Source organism: Pleurodeles waltl, chromosome 2_2, assembly GCF_031143425.1.
Source record: "Pleurodeles waltl isolate 20211129_DDA chromosome 2_2, aPleWal1.hap1.20221129, whole genome shotgun sequence".
In the NCBI taxonomy this organism is placed as follows: Eukaryota; Metazoa; Chordata; class Amphibia; order Caudata; family Salamandridae; genus Pleurodeles; species Pleurodeles waltl.
Genome location: NC_090439.1, coordinates 163,745,537 through 163,767,198, shown reverse-complemented (window position 1 = coordinate 163,767,198; position 21,662 = coordinate 163,745,537). Strand labels below are relative to the sequence as shown.

At 49.5% G+C, this 21,662-nt stretch overlaps 1 protein-coding gene across 2 annotated transcripts in view; it reads right to left on the bottom strand.

Annotated features, from left to right (window-relative positions):
- Nucleotides 1-314: 314 nt before the first annotated feature.
- Nucleotides 315-21,662, bottom strand: part of FRRS1L (ferric chelate reductase 1 like) — a 190,274-nt gene continuing 168,926 nt past the window's right edge. Inside the window, exons 5-6 of one of the 2 annotated variants that reach the window (XM_069219560.1) lie at nt 5,835-5,898; nt 315-916 (exon numbers count right to left, since the gene is read on the bottom strand). In XM_069219560.1, the coding sequence (XP_069075661.1) occupies nt 889-916; nt 5,835-5,898 (92 nt within the window). In that variant the 3' untranslated portion in view covers nt 315-888. Of the gene's footprint in view, nt 5,899-21,662 lie in introns of both variants that reach the window. The other variant, XM_069219559.1, reaches the window with a different exon arrangement.

Here is a 21,662-nt window from a genome sequence, read left to right as displayed (position 1 = left end):
GGCACTTTCAGTCCGAAATGCTGTCCCTGTAAAATTCCTGTAAATCCCTTAAAAATATTTAAAGATTAATAAAACTCAACACAACATAGAACACATACAGCAGAGAAGAGCGGCGTGAAGCATAAAGAATCATTGAAAACGTATGATGATCCTAGCAACTAGAAGAAACAATAGGTGGCCTCAAGAAAAATAAGTATGGACAAAATTGATTACGGCAGATTTTCATGCATGGGACACCTTAATACTTGATAGATCTAAGGTATCAGTGAGTAGATATCTGTTTCACTGTGCAGTGAATGCCAAGGAACAACAGAAAAAGTCAGCAGCATTTGGTTTATTGAGAAGAAATGATATCACATGATCAGGAGCAGCTCCAAAATATCGATCAGTTTGAGATGCCTGCACATTTCCTTCTACAGTTATCATGAACAAATGAATGACAGTTTCATACACATACAACTTTTTGATTGGCATGGTTGAATTGCAATCAAACCAAAGTCACATTGATTATTTGCTTAGTTGTAAACCACATTTCTAGAAGAAAAGTATTGGCTGAGATAAAAAAAAAAGCTACTTCTGGTACTGTTTATGCCATCAATTTGAATAACACGGGCAGTTGAATTTATGCATACAAATGACAATGAGTAAGTTTGTGAAATTACCAAAGATTTAACAAGGAGGTTACAGTGGATATGTAGTACAGTTTATCCATGGGTCAAATTTAAAGCTGGCTAGTAAGGAAGAATCATCTGATTTAAGAAAAGTACTATCTTTTAAGGAGAATTTACCATCAGAATAGTGTTCAGGACAGGCATGGTATATCAGATGAAATCTGGCTGTCGGATTCTCTTGCGGGATCAACTCTTGCTCTATAAATTGGAGGATTGGTCATAGCCACATAACTCTAAAACGGGTCCTGTGAGGAATTACAAGGAAGAATTTCAACACTGTCATATGTATACCTCAGCATAAAAAATAAGGCTCATACGCTGCAACCCAAGCATGTGAAGTAAAAAAGCATATGGGTCTAGAATGTAAAACCACACATACGGTCTCATTTCCAGTTTGGTGGAAATAGCGCACCACCATATTTTGGAAGGCTTTCAGCCTGTCAAATTCACTTTTCCCCTGCTTCGTTTAGAGCTTCAGCTGGCTTTGTCACCAGAGACTCATCCTGGGGATGCATTGGCAGTCGACCACCAGTTACAGTGACAGTCATCCCTCCCTATTAAAGGTAGAACAATCATCACTAATTTTCTATGCTTCGATTACCCAAGAGTGGCAACCCCAGGCAAACAAAACTAACAACAGTACTACTGAGCATGGAGAATGCCCCGAGTGTCAGGACCATTTTTTTCTTTTTTTTCTTTTATTGAGACAAGTTACCACTTTGGAAGTTAATTACCAAGCCTGAATGCCAAGCATAAGAAACAAGCATGGCAAACGCTTCATACTAATTTCTATCTTCAGTTTAGCCACAGCACTTGTGGATACACTGAAGACATACAGATGCCAGACAGACAGCTTTGAGTTCTCTAAAAGTGTTATGTAGCCTACCAGTTTAGAGGTAAAGTACACAATGTAGTTTTTTTATCACATATACAATATTATGCCACTCAATCTACCATGGAGCTTCAAAAAATCAAATGGACATTCATTGTTTCTTCATATCAGTAGTTAAATTGCTACGCTTGGTCCAAATATTTCATCCCTTGGACAAGAACCCTATATTGAAATCCACACAAGCTTCTTTGTCATGATGGTCAGAGCCTCTTTATAAAACATAGAACAAACAAGTAAAAACTATACCTTTAAGCGTTTAGCAGAATGGGAGACCATGATGAATTAACAATACTCAATAACATTAAAGATGCACAGCGCTTTTAAAACCTGTTGTAGTGTAGAGTTGATCTGAGATGCTGTCAACTAATATTTCTTTTACTGTTTTTTGCACAATTGGATCTGTAATGTGAAAAGGCTTCGTAATTGTAACAGCCGAAGAATATTACAAATACTAACCTTGCATATTAGACTCTGTCAATAAATCTGTTTATATAATCTACCCTTCTGTCCCTTAACTTTCCAACATAACATCCCTGAAGATAGCTCCCAAGTTTAAAATGTAATGACAAGTGTTGACTTTAAACCTTCCAAAGTCTGAGCAGATGCCCCATGATGGACATATGTTGATCAACAAGCAAGAAAAACGAATGTAATGTTGGAGGTGGTGATTGAGGCTGCCTCAGGAGAATCTCTGGCACCAACAAATATAAAATAATATTTTATCACTTGAAAGCATCCATGCTCCAGCTATAATTCTGGTGTTTTTAAGTTGATTCAATATATTCGTTTTCTTAATGATGAATAATGCTATACTGCTGATCTTCTTTTTATAAATTTGTCATTTTGTTGTACAGTGGAGACCCCCCAATGTCTGCGATAGCTGTAAGATTCACTCAAGATTAAAACTCTGGTTTCCCCACTAGACAGTCTTAATCCACTCCATCTGGGCTCCATCCTGCAAGGATGCAGATACAGTTCTTCTCTTGATACGGCCCTTATCAGAGCCTGTCATGGTGCTCCAGTTACTTATCTTGTTCCCTCACCTTACTCTTTCTCGGCTGCGGAGGCTATGCTGCACATATTTCTGATCTCACTCCTTATAAAGTGCTGTGCATGATCCTGTTAGGAGGAATATTAGCGGTGTTTTCTTTTTTTGGGTGGTTTGTTGATACCATTAGTTGGTGGGGAGAGGAAGACTATTAGGGTATTCACAAATTCTGAAAAATCTCTGAGCACTGTCAGTCACAATGACAACTTCCAGCACACGTGCAACAACCCAAATGGCCACCATACCAATACATGCTTGGTGATTTCTTACTGCTGCTTTCCTGGCGCCCAGCTAAAGAAGCACTGCTCTCCACTCCACGTTCTGCATAGCGTACTTTTATCAAGGTCACAGATGCGAATTATATTTAGATAATGTGAACTCTTCTACTGGAGAGGAGTTTTTCCCTATACAAAACAGAGCGTCATCCAGTCATTACTGAGAACCTGAGCAAACACTAGGGTGATGAAAGCCTTTCCGAAGATCCAATCTCCCTTTTACCATACAGCCTTTGCCCAACCATTTGCCACTTTTCCGTATGTCCCTTCTTATTAAGCAACTGTGACCTATTTGCGAAGGTTCTGTCTCCATTGACCTTTTTAGAGAGGAAACACCTCTATGATCAGTACACTGCTAAGCAACTGGAATGTTGACCTACAGCCAGTACCTACATTTTCACCTGGGACTCATGCGTGTTCAATAATCCATAATAATCAATAATAATTACAGTGAAACGTGTTCATATAGCGACAAGGATGCAAGCAAGTGCCAGGTGTGTTGCAGAGGCTGTGTTCAAGCCAATGGGGATCATGGAATAGAACAGTCTCTCTCTTCCAATGAGACCTTTGCTGTTAGAAGGGTTACACTTGATGTGCTGTCATTTATAAGGTGCTCATTCACACCGCCAGCAAACAGGAGGCATTTGATCACTTTAGGTATTATCAGAAGGGAGAGTTGAGACCATTGCAATGGGTTTCTAGCGACTACCTTCCACAGTGCTTAATTTGTGTTTATAGTCGCAGGTGGTGAACAATGAAACTCACTTCGTGGGACCAGGTTTTATTATTCATCTCCACACTTTCACCCACAAAAAAAACAAAAAAAGAGTGAAAATGGAGAATGAAGGGGGCAGAGAAAAGTGGGAAAACTGTGGCAAACGAATAAAGCAGGGAAGAGAAGATACAGGAATTGTAGAGTGCTGGAAGAAAGAGGCATGAGATTGATTCTAAATTACAGAGCCTTATTAATCGCCAACCATGGCATTTGGCAACACCACCAACAGGCTTCTAATAGAATATTTCACCTGTTGCACTTATTTTTGTTTAAATTAACCACATCTCCCATTTGCCTCAAAACACCAACGAGCTTCAAACCCTCTTCGCGACCGACTTACAGAAAGCTGTTCAAATAAAATAACGTACATCACTGTTTTCTTTGCAGTGTTGGTTAATATAAAGTGAAAGAGGTGACCACAAAAAAGGATAGTTTGATTTGTTTTTTTAAGAGGAAAATAAACAACACTGTCCCACCCTGTTTAGTATGCTGTTTCAAGCTCCCGAGGTACGACTATAAGGACTTCCTATATGTAGTATTCTTCAGTGGTAGAAAACAATATGAAAAGCACAAACCCAGGAGTGAAGGGCTAAATTCTGATACCTGTGCAACACGTGTTTGCACAGGGACCAGAATTACGATTGTGTGATATTTATCCCACCCTCACAGTTTTCACCTCATAAATTCTGTCAGGCCGAACTTGCTGAAACTTACTAGTGGAAAACGACCAAAAAAAGCAAAACTTGGAATTCGGTCTGATAAAAACGACTCCACATGTAATGCTTCATTTTCCTGTTGAAAATGCAGAATAGGAGGTATTTACCACATGTGGTAAACACCTCACCTTCTTCCGACAGCTTGTGATGAGGGCCATAGTGTTACCTAAAAAATTAGCCTAGGTAAATGTTTATCAAACAACTGACCCCAAAGTTAAAGTATTTTAGAAGCCGCACAGTACAGACTATGGCCTTAAGGCATTTGAGTAACAACAAACAAGAGAAATTACTCATCTTGAGATGTTTGTGAACATCACAAGGATATTAATTAAATCAATTTTGATTGATTTACATGTGTAATGATTACAACTGCCCCCAAAAACTTTGACCCTTTATTGCTTCTGTAGACCCTCATACTGCTGCAGTGTAATGATCTGTTAGAAGCCAGCAATTTTCTGACTGACAGAAACTTTCAAGTTGCACAATCAGTTAGGACAGAGGCTCAGGATGATAGAACACCAAAGAGGTCTGCATGCAGCTTCAGAATGGAATAACGCCCCTTTGCAGGCAGTACTTTAATCCATGTTGCAGTGCAGCCAAATACTGGAGATGAAATTCCTGGAGGCTTTCCAATTTTGTTTTGTACTCGAGGAAGTCACTGACCCATCCCATTGAGAATATCAGGATTTGAGGCATCCTGAGTAGAGAAATGGGTCGAGTGTGGTGGAGTGCAATGTCGGATCTCGCTCTTCCATCTGCCCCAAAAGCACACGAAGAATGACCCAATGATGCAATCACTCCCCAGGATGTACAAGTACCTCAATATAGGAACCTTTTGTATGGTATCAGCTAATGCCATTCCCATGATACCTTTCTAGAAATCACTCTCCACAAATGTGCACAATTCTGACTTAAAAAGAATAATGGTTGCTTTAGGTGAGCAGGGCTATGTCTCCCGATTGGTGTTCTGGGCAATCCGCTGGTATTATTGCTAAGGATAAGAGTGCTGCAACGACCTGCAGTCTTACGTTCTTTTTAGCTTTCGGCAAATTAAATGGCATTTCTTTTGTGCTATATAAAGACAACTTCATTTTTTAAGTTTCAGAAACAAATATTTGGCACTATTGAATGCTACCCCATAGAAATTGCCCATTTCTTTTCCTTTTTTGGTGTACCTTCACCTAAGGAAAGATGGATGCTACTCTAACATCATTTTAGATATTGCAACAGTCGTGAAAGAAACAGCTGGACAACACGATGAGAGAGATTCTAGTTGCAAGTGTATTATCTTCTGAATAACACCACAGCAGCAATCCACATTCTTTTACAGTCCCTTTGCAGCCAGTGATTATGGGGTGCCCATTAACAGGTAGAAGGTCAGAGCAACAATGAGAAGTAAGCAGAAAGGAGAAGAGAACGTCTGATAAGCAGCGGATGGCATAAAAATGTCCTCGTACTTGTAAATGCTGACCACGCGCTCTGACACTGGTGGAGAGTCGATATCATGCCGAGTTATTGAACCTTTAGGAGACAAAAAAATAGAAAATCCTCAAACTAGAATCCAGCCATTTTGTTTTCTACATAGCACTGATTTACACAAGAATGGGCATGTGCATCAACACAGTTCATATTAAGGCAACAGGGTGGATTTGTGAAATTGACATAAGGTACCAAATTAATTCAGAATTACAAAAGCAAACAAACGGTCAGGCTCAAGGTTGTTATTTGGACAGCATAACAATATACACCGAGTTATCCAGTAGTAACTATGACGTGTAAAACACTTCATTTGGGATGGATAATTAAATGTTCAAAACTCATATTAATTACATTTCCATCCAAAAACATTTCAGACTTGTAGATTGTGGAGAGATCATTGGGACCTGTACTGTAATATATTAATATGATAACAATATTAGGCATACGCAGCAATTATCTATAAAATCTGAATAATGAGCATGAGCATAGACAATGTACTATTGAAAAGCCTACAAACAAAACATTAAATAAATGTAGCTCGTAATAGACAAGAAGCTACTGTCTCAAGGGAGGAGTTCTGAATTATTCAGAGCAAAGATGCGCAAGCACGATGAAGAAAGGCAAATAGCCTAAAAACCTGGAGCTCCCTGAAAGGGCGCCTCGGAGATTGTGTCTTCTTGGCTCCATGTGCGTGACGTTTTCACAGTTGGAGGGTACAGCAACGTACAATGCAAATATAGGCTCTGCCTTCAGCAGGGTACTGTGCACAGCTTCCACACTTTCCCTCTCTGCAGTCCGTGCCGGCAGAAAGGAAGGAGATTCTAGAAGACTACAAACTGGAGGGGCAGTGTGCATGTCCTACTGCCTCCCCTGACACAGACATGGAGCTCTGTTCCACCCCTAGGAATGAAGTGGTGTAGAAGACCTGCAAACCACTCCGATCCTTGGTCATGTCAAAATACTAATTGATGTCTTTTAACACCTGACAGAGTAGCTAATAGCAAAGAGGTCTTTTTGGAGTTTGTACTGTTCAGTACCTCAGCCGAGGCTTGCTTCGGGATCTTGACAGGATGGTTATTTTGATAAAACTGAATAAAGTATCTAAAGAGAGTGTAAAATGATAGAAGTGGTGGTGAGATTCTGCCAGTTTTTGTAATCTGGTGTTGCGTGGAAGAACTACCGGCAATGAAATTTTAATGTGAAAGAGGATTATCTATAATATATGCCGCCTTCCCTCATGAAATGTAACATGTAAAATGCAAACATCTATTATATTTTCTACTTTTGACCGTTCCAGTTGCTAAGAACGGGGCTCAGGCGCTTTCACTTAGTTGGTAAATATCTGCTTACTGCAGAAAAGTTCTAGGTCTAGCGCTCTTTAAAGTATGGCATTGGACAACTGCTGCAAACATCTCCTTATAAGAATGTTAGCCTTAAAGGCAGGTGCCAGTACTGTGTTTTTCTACTTAATGTTTTCCTTCTCTTTATTTCCTTAGAGAATAAAGAACACATCAGAGATCCTCTTCTTGTAACTGAATATCAATAATTTGCTAAATGGCTTTTCTCAAATTAAGGGTAAAACTCACAGTTTACTTTTCACTGGTTTGTTTAGTTATGTTGTTATTTCACTAACTAGTTACTGCTTTTTAGGTCGAGCATAGCAGCGCGCAAGTGCTGCTTTTCCAACGTGTTGGTATGTATCTAGGCTTTCAACCACGCTCACCACATGCCCATCACTATCACTCGTTCATGGGCTTGCCTTTCAAAAATCCTTTGTTATCATTGGTAAATGCTTTACGTTTGTCCCTCTTTGGGGGGGTTTTCTTACCGCATTGGCCATCAGCCCTGTTACATGGACGATTGCACTTTTGCCGATAACTTTGACTGCAGCAAACGTCTTTTTCCTTTTGTGTGTCTTCTTTGCGCTCATGCTCATGGCAGTTGTGGCGCTTTGAATCAGCCCACTTATGTCAACTGTTTTACTTTTATTTTCAGTTTGTGTGGCGAGAAAAGTCTATTTAGGAATTTACAATGCTAATAGCTCTAACTCAAGCAAACGTGAGACCCATTGCATTGAAATGCTTGTTATATTGTAAATCTGATACACCAATGGCCCATGACTAAATAATGTTTTATATAAAACTTGGAAACTCGTAATGGAGAGTTGGTACTACGCATCATTAGATGGGAAGCTTGGTTTCATTGTCAAAGTATTGTGGTTAAGAATATCATGCTGCAGCAATTTTTGTGCAAGAATGTTAACTGCATCTCTACTGACAAGGTATGTATGTACATGTAAGTGTTAATTTACTACTGATAACTACACATCTGCTTATTTGCGGAGTGATGGGCACCATTCATTAACATATGCTTGAGGGAAACTGAATGTGCTTAGTTAATTATATGAATGAATGTACCACTTATTAAACCCATCCATACCTTCCTCCCAGTGCTTAATTTGCAAATAAAAAAGTGCCAGTGCCCAAAGCTCTCCTTTGAAACATGCAGCTTCTCCGTGTAAATAAACAGGCCCTGAATACAGAGGCAGGTAACCCTAAAGCCATCTCAGGCCTCTTTAATCCATTTAGAGCCACTGTCCACCCCTTCAGCTCTCTCTTGCATCTTTCTGCTTTCTCCCTTTGTGATGCTTTTTCGTTTTTGTCTTCCTCCACCTCTCCCATATGTCTCTTTTGCTCGCCGTTATTGTCTGATGCAGAAAAACAAGTGCTGCCCTCAAAAATAAGTGCTGGTGCCCCGCACTGCAAACCACTGGCACAAAGTAAGCACTGCCTCCTCCCCTCTCAGTTCTTGGTCACAGGACATATGTAAAATCTTGACACCTCAAAACAGTAACCCCTTTACTGTAAAATAGATTTGACCTTTTGTATATCAATCCTTATTCTACATCTTGGTTCTCACAAACACAGGGTGTTAGAGTTGACTGCCTAAGGGTGGTGTTCCCCCAGACCTTTTGCCTTTCACCTTCTGTTTTTGCTCTATCTTCTTGTTGGCCTTAGAACTCTGAGCACTTTACCACTACTGACAAGTGCTCAAGTGCATGTGCTTCTCCCCTAAATATGGTAACACTGGTGTATACACAACTAGCATATTTAATTTACTTCTAAGCCTCATTTAAAGTGGTATGCCATATACCCAGTTCCTGTCAATTACATGCTACTAGTGGGCCTGCAGCACTGATTGTGCCAACCAATTAAGTAGCACTATAAACATGTCTCAGGCCTGCCATTGAGCAGCCTGTGTGTGCAGTTTCACTGCCACTTCAATGTGGCATTTAAAACCCCTTGCCAAGCCTTAATCTCACATTTTATTACATATCAGTCACACCTAAGGTAGGCCCTAGGTAAATCATAGGGCAGGTTGCCATGTAAGTAAAAGGCAGGACATGTACTTTTAAGTTTTACATGTCCTGGTAGTGAAAAACTCACAAAATCGTTTTCACTATTGTGAGGCCTACTCCTCTCATAGGCCAGCACTGGGAATTCTTTGATATACCCTTAGGTGGTCATTCTGACCCCGGCGGTAAAATGCACTTACCGCCGGTCAGAAGACCGCCATAACACCGCCGCGGCCGCGGAAACCCGCCACGGTCATTCTGACCCGCAGAAGGCAAACCTCCGAAAATCCGACCGCCACAACCGACCGCCAGACCAGCGGTCGGCGGAAAGGTGGAGGTGACCAAACCTCCACCGCCACGCCAACAGAAATACGCCCATGCCATTACGACCCACGAATCCACGCGGCGGTCATTCAAACGCGGTATTCCATTGGCGGGACACACCGCCGCGGTCAGAATACACACAAACGAACAAAACTCAGCCACATTGGACGATTTGAATCCCACACACCTGATACACATACACACACCACTCCCACACACACAATACAATATAAAACACCCACCCACATCACCCACAAACCCCTACGCAAAAAAATTCTGAAAGAAGGCCAGAGCGAGACACCAGCATCCACAAACTAACAGCCACAGCCACTCAACACCATCACCCACACACTATCCACACACAAAACAACACACACCACCACACTCAACTCACTTAAATACACATACTCCACCCCACACATCATACACACCACCCCATGGCACCCCAAAGACAACCCCGCTTCACAGACGAAGAACTCAGGGTCATGGTGGAGGAAATCGTTCGGATAGAGCCCCAGCTGTTCAGCACACAGATACAATACACCAGCATTGCCCGGAGGACGGAGCTATGGCAGAGGATTGTCGACAGGGTCAACGCAGTGGGACAGCACCCCAGAAATCGGGAAGACATCAGGAAGCGATGGAACGACCTACGGGGGAAGGTGCGTTCCATGGTATCCAGGCACAACATCGCCGTGCAGAAGACTGGCGGAGGACCCCCACCTCAACCCCCACAATTCACATCATGGGAGGAGGAAGTCTTGAACATCCTGCATCCTGACGGCCTCGCAGGAGTCGGCGGAGGAATGGATACTGGTAAGTTGAAGCTTCAATACTGCTTCCCCCCCACCTGCATGCCAAATCATACCCCAACCCTCACCCCCATCCTCGAACCCCACCCTCACCCCCACCCCCATCCTCACCCCCACCCTCACCCCCACCACCATCCTCACCCCCACCACCATCCTCACCCCCACCCCCAGCACACCTATTCCCCGCCAATGTCTCACCATCACAACCCACACATCCCAAAACCTAGGCCTGCATGCGTCCACTAAGCATGGACACCCATCACCAAAGCATGCCCAATGCATATACACATCCCCCCCACAAGCCACCCTCACCAAAGCCCCCACACACGAATGCCAGCACTTGGGGACACGAGAACCCATAGATACACCCATATGCCACACATTGAAACTATAACCATACCTCTATACCCCTGCAGGACCCGACCGTCAACACACCGCGGCGGAGGGGCCAGAATTCTCCACACCCCCCACCCAAGAGGCCGTCAGCGATGACAGCAGCTCTGTCGACCTGGACACCGATGACCAGCCCGGACCATCGGGGACCTCTGGACAGTCGGTTCCCCTCACACAGGCCCAGGCCACTACAGACCCAAACCCCTCTGGGAACACCAGCACAGCTCCCACCCAGCGGGCCCATGCCTCTGTCTCCAGGGCGCGTCAATCTGCGGTGTGTCTACCACTACAGGGCACCCAGGATAACCCACCACCCCAACAACAACAGGGACCTGGGGGCAGTGGTAGTGGGCACACCGGCCAGGGGGCAGAGGCACAGGGAAACAGGGCAACTCGGAGGGCAGCTGTGCGACAGGGGGGGGAGGAGAGGCCCAGGGAACCCACTCTCCACGAGGTCCTCACCACCATCATGGGAGCATACAACCGCTCCCAGGAGACGATGGCGACGGTACTGGCCCGGTTCCAGGAGATCCAGGTACTGCAGGAGGAACACTATCGGGGGTACAGGGAGGACATCAGAGCCATCAACACCACCCTGGTTACCATGGTAGGGCTGCTGCAGGACCTCGTCAACACCAGGGCGGACACTCAACAACACGCAAGAGCCCCTGCCACTAGCCTGGACCAAGAACAGCCAACCACCTCTGCCGGCGCTAGTGGACAGGAGGCCCTCGCACAGCAGCAGCCCACCAGACCCCCACCTCCTGCAGGAGAAGAACCACCCCGCAAGAGGGCCCTGAGATCTCGCAAGAAGACAGAGTAGGATGTCAAGACCCCCGCCAGCAATGGATACCACCTGATGTCATCCCACTGTCCCACATTGTCACCCTGTCCATCCTTGAACTGCCCATGCTCCATCTCTCCACAGGCCTCTGGACAATGCACCTGTGTGACTGTTACTCTGGACTCTGCCATGGACATTCCTTCACCATAGCCCCCACCCACTTGAAACCACCCATCCCATTTTGAGCACTTAAATAAACACCTATTTTGCACCAAAATATCTGGAGTCTGGCTGTGATTTCAATATATTGTAATTGACATGACAGTGCAAATATGTCCTTGTACATGGTGAAGTCAACAAACAGCTGCCACAAAGCTGTAGTCCATGGGGAAACGAAGCACAGGACTCGTAGTGGGGACCCCAGATCTGAAATAGGGAGGGAAAAGCCAAAACTCAGTCATCATACACTGGGGCAAATAGACAGGCAGCAGAGATGCAGGAGAGTAGTTAACATTTACTAAATTATCTTTGAAATGTTACCTGTGTCCTATTGGAAGTACTGTTCAATGATTCTGTCCCTGTTGTCTGTTTCAGCCCCGTCGTCTTCCTCCTCGTCACTCTCCTCAGGTTCCACCGCTGCCACAACACCACCGTCTCGACCATCCTCCTGCAGGAAAGGCACCTGGCGGCGCAAAGCCAGGTTGTGAAGCATGCAGCAGGCCACGATGATGTGACACACCTTCTTAGGTGAGTACATTAGGGATCCACCTGTCATATGCAGGCACCTAAACCTGGCCTTTAGGAGGCCAAAGGTGCGTTCGATCACCCTCCTAGTACGCCCATGGGCCTCATTGTACCGTTCCTCTGCCCTGGTCCGGGGATTCCTTACTGGGGTCAGTAGCCACGACAGGTTGGGGTACCCAGAGTCCCCCACTAGCCATACACGGTGTCTCTGTAGCTGTTCCATCACGTAAGGGATGCTGCTATTCCTGAGGATGTAGGCATCATGCACTGACCCTGGGAATTTGGCATTTACATGCGAGATGTACTGGTCAGCCAAACACACCACCTGGATGTTCATTGAATGGTAATTTTTTCTGTTCCTGTACACCTGCTCCCTGTCTCTTGGGGGAACCAAAGCCACATGGGTCCCATCAATGGCACCAATTACGTTGGGAATATGTCCAAGGGTGTAGAAATCACCCTTCACTGTAGCCAATTCGCCCACCTCAGGGAAAATGATGTAGCTCCTCACGGATTTCATCAGGGCAGACAACACTCTGGATAACACCTTCGAAAACATGGGCTGAGACATCCCAGAAGCAATTCCCACTGTTGTCTGAAATGACCCACTTGCCAAGAAATGGAGTACTGACATGACCTGCACCAGAGGGGGAATCCCTGTGGGTTGGCGGATGGGGGACATCAGGTCGGGCTCCAGCTGGGCACACAGTTCATGGATAGTGGCACGGTTAAGACGGTAGGTCAGGATAATGTGGCGTTCTTCCATTGTCGACAGGTCCACCAGCGGTCGGTACACGGGAGGATTCATCCGTCTCCTCGCCCAACCCAGCGGACGGTGCCTAGGAAGGACAACATGGAGCACACAGTCAAGCAACCCACAGGTACGTACTCACAGCTAGCACAGTAAACGATTCTCTATGCAGTGAATGGCGTGTCTGAGTGGCTATGCAAGGCCTAGGCCTGTGTGACGCAGTTGAAATTGAGCCATGTGGGCCCTGGAAATGGCGGCTGCCTGACCTGTGAAGTGTGACAATGGGATGTGAGGTCAATGCGCTGGCGTGGCACACCGCGGCGGGCGAAGACCGCGGCGCGAAGCCGCATTGGTTAACATTGAAGCCTATGGGTTTCAGGAGCCAATGGCGAAGGGCGCCGGCGGTGGCGGGACGCACGCCGCGGTACGCACCGCCGCGGACGTGACCGCCATTTTCTATCTACTTATCCACTTGCGACTTGAACTTTCACAGGAGAGGACCTATACTGCAAGTGTTGCTGTGACCTCGGTCTGGAAGGGACAATGGCTGCTGCACCTGGGGAAAGGGCCCCTGCCTTCACTGGAGAGGAGTTGGAGAAACTTGTGGATGGGGTCCTCCCCCAGTATGCGCTACTCTACGGTCCTCCAGACCAACAAGTGAGTTTAATTCAATCTGGATTTGGGGCCACTGGCTGGCTTGGGGGCCTGGCGGGGGGCCTGGCGGGGATGGGGGGCATGTTGGGCCTGGCGGGGGGCATGGCGGGGGGCCTGGCGGGGATGGGGGGCATGTTGGGCCTGGCGGGGGGCATGGCGGGGGGCCTGGTGGGGATGGGGGGCATGTTGGGCCTGGCGGGGGGCATGGCGGGGATGGGGGGCATGTTGGGCCTGGCGGGGGGCATGGCGGGGGGCCTGGCGGGGATGGGGGGCATGTTGGGCCTGGCGAGGGGCCTGGCGGGGATGGGGGGCATGTTGGGCATGGCGGGGGGCCTGGCGGGGATGGGGGGCATGTTGGGCCTGGCGGGGGCCTGGCGGGGATGGGGGGCATGTTGGGCCTGGCGGGGGGCATGGCGGGGGGCCTGGCGGGGATGGGGGGCATGTTGGGCCTGGCGGGGGGCATGGCGGGGGGCCTGGCGGGGATGGGGGGCGTTGGGCCACTGGCAAGGAAAATGCTGACAAACTTGAACGTGGTATTTCTCCCTCCCTGTACGTGTCACATAGGTCCGCGCCCATGAGAAGATCGGGATTTGGCGTGCCATCGCCAAGGAAGTCCGGACCCTGGGGGTCCACCATCGACGGGGCACCCACTGCCGCAAGAGGTGGGAGGACATCCGCCGCGGGACCAAGAAGACCGCCGAGTCTCTGCTGGGGATGGCCTCCTAACGTAGGCGGGGTGCCTGCCGTCAACTGAGCCCCCTGATGTTCCGGATCCTGGCGGTGGCCTACCCTGATTTGGATGGGCGCGTGAGGGCAGCACAGCAGACACAAGGGGGTGAGTCCAAGCATTATCTACTCTGTTGTCGCGCAGTGGAGGTGTCTGGGTGGGGGAGGAGGGCTGGGGGTCCCCCTAGGCCAGGGCGATATCTGTAGGCTGGGCACCCCCGTAAGCCCCTGTGTCCCCAGCCACCACCCTCAGTAGTTTGTCAGTACAGCCATCCCTGGGCCGTGTCATCCATGGGTGCAGTTGTCAACTCTAGGCGTGTAGGGCATGTTCCACGGAATGCGTAGGGGACCCCAAGTGCGCAACTTAGTGCAGGGGGCATCTGTGTCTGTCATGTCCGCTAACTGTACCGGAGATCCATGTAATCAATATCCCTTTATTTCTCTCTCCCCCCCCCTTTTTGTTTGTCTTTCTGTTCTTGTGTGCATCAGCATCATCAGGCGGAGGAGAAGTGGCATCGGGGCAGGAGGGAGCTGCATCTCACATGGCCCAGGAGGGCCATGCCACAGAGTCAGACTGGACCAGTGAGACGGAGGGCGAGGGGAGCTCCACGACGGGGACGACTGGACCCTGCAGCGACACGGACACGTCCTCGGAAGGGGGCTCCCTTGCGGGGGTGGCACCATCCGTGCCCCCCGCCATTACAGGTACAGCCGCCACCCAGCGCACCATCTCCGCCCTCCCAGCAGCCCCTCAGCGTTCGCCCCGTGCCCGCTCTGCCAGGAAGCCGGGCATCTCCTTCGCCCCAGGCACCTCAGGCCCTGCCCCTGTTACCCCCGCTGCCCTCAGTGAGGAGGTCATTGACCTCCTCCGAACGCTCATTGTTGGGCAGACTACCCTTTTGAATGCCATCCAGGGGGTGGAGAGGGAGGTTCATCGCAGCAATGCGTACCTGGAGGGCATTCATTCGGGTCAGGCTGCCCATCAGCGATCGTTCCAGGCTCTGGCCTCAGCACTGACGGCAGCCATTGTCCCTGTCTCCTGCCTGCCTCTACTAACTCCCTCCTCCCAGTCTCCTGTTCCTCTGCCTGTCCCACCCACACCATCAGACCAGCCTGCACACACCTCAACACCCAAGAGAAGCTCATCCAAACATAAGCACCACAGATCACGCAGACATTCACACACGCAACATTCCGATGCAGACATGCCAACAGTCACTACCACCTCTGTGACCCCCACCTCCTCGTCTCCCTCCTCCCTCCCTGTGACGTCTACACTCACACCTCCATTCACCTCACCATCAGCCAGTGTTTCCATCACCAGCACACCCTCCACTCCAGTCCGCACACGTGCAGTCACCACCCCCACTGCCATTTACACGTCCCCTGTGTCCTCTCCCACTGTGTCTGTCACCCCCTCTTCCACACCACACAAACGCAGCCACCCACCCACCCAACAGCCATCCACCTCACGACAGCCTATCCCTCCTGCACCTGCACCCAAAGACAGCAAACGTGACTCACCTACAACCACATCCTCTCCCTCCACTCCCATTCCCACTGTACCTACCACTCTCCATTGTCCCAAGAAGCTCTTCCTCGCCACTACTAACTTCTTTCCTGACCCTGAGCCCCCCCCTCCTTCTCGTCGGGGTAAGAAGAGCACCTCAGCCACCACCAGCCCTGCAGCCCCCTTGACAAGGGTGCAGGGGTATTGGAGCCCGCCAGCCCGCATGTCTGGATCTTCGCCCAGCAGCAAGGGGACAGCCAGCCCACCCCCTGGGAAGAGGAGCAGAAGGCGGAAGGGGCGCCGCAGGAGCCCGCCTTCTACATCCCCCCCGGACACCACCCAGAGACAGTCACCAGCCACAGCTCCAAAGGGAGGAAAGGGCCACAGGCCCACGACTAAGGAGGGCAAGGGCAGCAAGTCGGAGAGGTCAGGCAGCAGGCCTGCTGCCCAGGAGGAGCCCACAACCCCCATAGCCGCTGCCCCGGGAGGAACCGGCACAGCTGCCCCGGGAGAGCCCACCACCCCCATAGCCGCTGCCCAGGGAGGACCCAGCCCAGCTGGCCAGGAGGGCCCCACCACCCACAGCCCAGGTGGGCATTGAAGGAGCACCATCCCCGCTGCCCAGGAGGGCACCACCAGGCAATGAGCAGTTGGCCATAGACCGGCCGCCGTCTCCAGAACCGCTGAACTGGGCCCCGCCGTCTCAAGAACTGCTCCGCTGGGCCCCGCCCTCTCAAGAACCGCTGAACTGGGCCCTTCAAGGCAAGGAGCGCTGAACTGGGCCCCGCCGTCTCCAGAACCGCTGAACTGGGCCCCGCCGTCTCAAGAACCGCTCCGCTGGGCCCCGCCGTCTCAAGAACCGCTGAACTGGGCCCCGCCGTCTCAAGAACCGCTCCGCTGGGCCCCGCCGTCTCAAGAACCGCTCCGCTGGGCCCCGCCGTCTCAAGAACCGCTGAACTGGGCCCTTCAAGGCAAGGAGCGCTGAACTGGGCCCCGCCGTCTCAAGAACCGCTGAACTGGGCCCCGCCGTCTCAAGAACCGCTCCGCTGGGCCCCGCCGTCTCAAGAACCGCTGAACTGGGCCCTTCAAGGCAAGGAGCGCTGAACTGGGCCCCGCCGTCTCCAGAACCGCTGAACTGGGCCCCGCCGTCTCAAGAACCGCTGAACTGGGCCCCGCCGTCTCAAGAACCGCTCCGCTGGGCCCCGCCGTCTCAAGAACCGCTGAACTGGGCCCTTCAAGGCAAGGAGCGCTGAACTGGGCCCCGCCGTCTCCAGAACCGCTGAACTGGGCCCCGCCGTCTCAAGAACCGCTCCGCTGGGCCCCGCCGTCTCAAGAACCGCTGAACTGGGCCCCGCAGTCTCAAGAACCGCTCCGCTGGGCCCCGCCGTCTCAAGAACCGCTCCGCTGGGCCCCGCCGTCTCAAGAACCGCTGAACTGGGCCCCGCCGTCTCAAGAACCGCTCCGCTGGGCCCCGCCGTCTCAAGAACCGCTCCGCTGGGCCCCGCCGTCTCAAGAACCGCTGAACTGGGCCCTTCAAGGCAAGGAGGGCTGAACTGGGCCCCGCCGTCTCAAGAACCGCTGAACTGGGCCCCGCCGTCTCAAGAACCGCTCCGCTGGGCCCCGCCGTCTCAAGAACCGCTGAACTGGGCCCTTCAAGGCAAGGAGCGCTGAACTGGGCCCTTCAAGGCAAGAACCGCTGGCCCTTTGGCAGACGTGGCAGGGCAGGATCTATCTCGGGCAGGGCTGCAGGATGTCCTCTGGCCAACTTGCCTCCTCCAGTGGCATTGGGGTCTGTTATGGACTGTATGGACTGTGGCTTTGCTCTCCCCAGGATGGGCCAGTGGGCAGGCCACCCACTGTATGGACTGTTTGGACTGTGGCTTTGCTCTCCCCAGGATGGCCCAGTGGGCAGGCCACCCACTGTATGGACTGTTTGGACTGTGGCTTTGCTCTCCCCAGGATGGCCCAGTGGGCAGGCCACCCACTGTATGGACTGTTTGGACTGTGGCTTTGCTCTCCCCAGGATGGCCCAGTGGGCAGGCCACCCACTGTATGGACTGTGGCTTTGCTCTCCCCAGGATGGCCCAGTGGGCAGGCCACCCACTGTATGGACTGTTTGGACTGTGGCTTTGCTCTCCCCAGGATGGCCCAGTGGGCAGGCCACCCACTGTATGGACTGTTTGGACTGTGGCTTTGCTCTCCCCAGGATGGCCCAGTGGGCAGGCCACCCACTGTATGGACTGTATGGACTGTGGCTTTGCTCTCCCCAGGATGGCCCAGTGGGCAGGCCACCCACTGTATGGACTGTTTGGACTGTGGCTTTGCTCTCCCCAGGATGGCCCAGTGGGCAGGCCACCCACTGTATGGACTGTTTGGACTGTGGCTTTGCTCTCCCCAGGATGGCCCAGTGGTCATGGAGTCCCCTCGTGGATCTGGCGTCGTGTACTCAAGTGGCTGAGGTGCCCCCCCTTCCCTTCCCCCTGAGGTGCCTGTCCTATTTTCTTTCTGATGCCCCTGCAGTGTTCTCTCCGTGGAGTTCTTGTCGTGGGACTGGGCCTTGCCCCTTTGCACAGGACCCCTGTGATCCACGGACAGTGGTTGGACTACATTTAGTAGCTGTATATATTTTGTACATAGTTTATTTATTTATTGGGATTACTGGTGTACATATTTCAATATATCTGCCCGTTTATGATCTCTTCTTTTGGTCTTTGCATTATTTCGGAGGGGGGTGGTTTGTGGGTTGTGACAGTGATCTGTGGGAATGCATTGATGTGTGTGTTGTAGTGGGTGTGGGTGGGTGGGTGTGTGCCGGTAATCTTTTCCCTCCCCTGTGTCGTAGGTGCAGTACTCACCGATGTCTTCCGCGCCGCCGGGCGTGCTCCTGGTATATGAGCAGGTATAGGAGTGCGGGGATGACCTGCAACTCTGGTTCCATACTGCCGGAATCTCGCGTGGAGTGCGTAGAGGTGAGCGTTTTCCCGTTCGTAGTCTGTTTCCGCCGTGTTCTTATCGGCGGTGCTCCCGCCCCGGAAAAGGTGGCGGATTGGTGGGTCGTAATAGGGTGGGCGGTACATTGTCTGCCGCCTGGCTGTTGGCGGGAACCGCCGCGCTGTTTGTTTGTACCGCCGTGGCGGGCGGAGTGTTAATACGGCGGGCTGTGTTGGCGGTTCCCGCCAGGTTCAGAATTGCATATTTTAGACCGCCGGCCTGTTGGCGGCTTGGCCGCCGCTTTATCACCGACCGCCAGGGTCAGAATGAGGGCCTTAATCTGTAATTCTAATAAAAAAGAAGGGACTAAATCATGTTTCATATCATTCAATTGGTAATGATAAATCATATTTACTGGTAAAGCCAAGTTTAACATTGCTATTTTAGAAATGTTACTTTTAGAAAGTGGGTATTTCTCTGCCTGTCTATAACACATCTGAGGTAGGTGACAGATACACTTTGTGCATTCCCTGTTTACAGCCACAAACACAAGAAGAGTGGCTGTGACAAAGGACTCATCTGCATTTTGATGGGCCTTTCTGGAAAGGAAGAGTGGAGAGGAGCTGACACACTTCAATAGGGAAGTGCCTGTTACCACACAAAGGTCTGATTACCCCCTACTGATTGTCTAGAGCCAGGGTTAAGAAGAAAGAATCTCTGTGCATTTCAAAGACCCTTCTATGAAGTCACCCCCACTTCAAAGGCACATTGAACTGGGTCTCTGACCCCACCAAATCAGTACAATATTGGACTTGGTAAGAACTCTGCTGAAGTAAAGCCTGCTGTGCTGTAAGGATTGCCACTTTGCCTGGACTGACTGTTCCAAGGAACTGCGTCTCTGCTTCGCTGAGCTGCCCTGCTGCCTGCTGATCACTGCCCTGCTGAGCACAAGGATTGGACCCATCTCACTTGAACCCAGAATGACTCCAAGTGCTTGCTGGCTTGCCCCCTGTTCTTCTGCAGTCTTGGGGACATCAAAGAAGCCCTGCAGCTCTCCTTGTGCTCCTGGACACTGCCGTCTGTCAGTCCTACCCTTGCCTGAGGTGACCCCTCGAGCCCTGGGCCTCAGAAGTGGGTCCTGCAGCTGATTTCAGCAAAAACTGACGAATCGTCACTACTGCGCCGGTTGAAACCAATACATCTTTGCTTCGACACAGACGCAGAGGCTGTTAGACAATAGTGGATCCACAACCTCCGCGGCCCGGCGACGTTGCCCTTCATGGCTCGACAAAGATGTATTGCATTCATCTCTACAGAGTTCAGCGCCAATGCAGGAAACAACTGTGAGGCTTGACTACAACGCGGTGAGCCAACTGTGTGGAAATATCACTACATTGCTTCCCATTTACTACTCGACATCAACACTTGCTCCAAGCAAGGACTGTTTCATCAAACCCTGCTTGGGTTCTATAGCCGGCCTACTCTCCATCACAGTCGGCATGAACTTTGGATTTGCACTGGTCCCTTGCGACCTCAACCAACCTGTTGACTGCTAGTGACTTCTAAGCACTATTTTCAGTTTATTCTTTAAAAATTCATATCTCAACTTCTACTGTTTGGATTTTTGTTGTTTGGTTTTGTTTTCTTCAGATACATTTCTATTTTTCTAAAACTGTGTGGAGTCTTTTTGTGGTGTTTTTATTGTGCTACTTTGTATGTGTTGCACAAGTCCTTTCCACACTGCCTCTTTAGATAAGCCTGCCTGCTCTGTGCCAAGGAACCAGAGGGTGAGCACATGTTTTCTCTAAGTGTGAATCTATCGTACCCTGACTAAAAGTGGTGGTTCATGCTTGTACAGGGTGCATACTCTGACAACCGGAAACCCAAGTTCTATCAAGGGGTGACCTCCACCCACAACCAAATAACAGTTGCTCTGGTGTTCTTTAAATTTGTGACAATTATCTTAGCAAACTCGAGCACAAATTCCTTTGCATCACACTTTCAATGGACCATTTTAAGCACAGGATCAATTAGGCTAATAGCTATGTGCTTTTAGTACTACAATAAAAAAATACAGCAATACACACAGTTCTGTAGCCGCTTCGCTGCTTTCCATGAGGCTGTTGCCTCTAATCTATTGATCTTCAAGCATGCTATTCAACCCATTCCCACTTACTGTCTGTATAAAATCACCGCTTTGGTACATTTATTTAGATGACTCCAATCCACAACTTCAAAATTGTATTATAGATTAAGCATACGCTTCTTGTACTTTCACAGTGATTGTATGAACCATAAACTAATGAGATCCTCTGTAAAAGCATTGTCAGGCAGCCACTAATGTTATCAACGCAGCTGTGCAGTTTACCTCCTTCAATCTGGCTCTTTGAACCAATAAATACATCTTGAAGTCAATCACAATATAATCTGAGGATCATGGGGTCACATCACATATGTTAGCGTCATCTCCTGCCCACGGGCATGGCCAACAGCAATACTGCTTGAGGGGTACAAAATCATTGTCCACACATTCTATATCATAGCATTCAATTAAACTTCTTCATCAAATTTGGTATCACTGGGCTCATATAGTATTGCCATCAGTGAAGATCCTGGTACCGTTTTATGTGTACTGGAATTTGAGGGCTAGAACCACGCTCACTACAAAGCACTTCTTGTGTGTACCCACCACAAATGGTTTTGCTTAACAAAATGCCAATAAGTACATAGTCAATACATATTTGACATGAGTTGAGCTTGAAACACTTAGGGTTCCTCTTGATTAAATTAACCCCCATGTCTACAAGGTGAAGTCCCTCTAG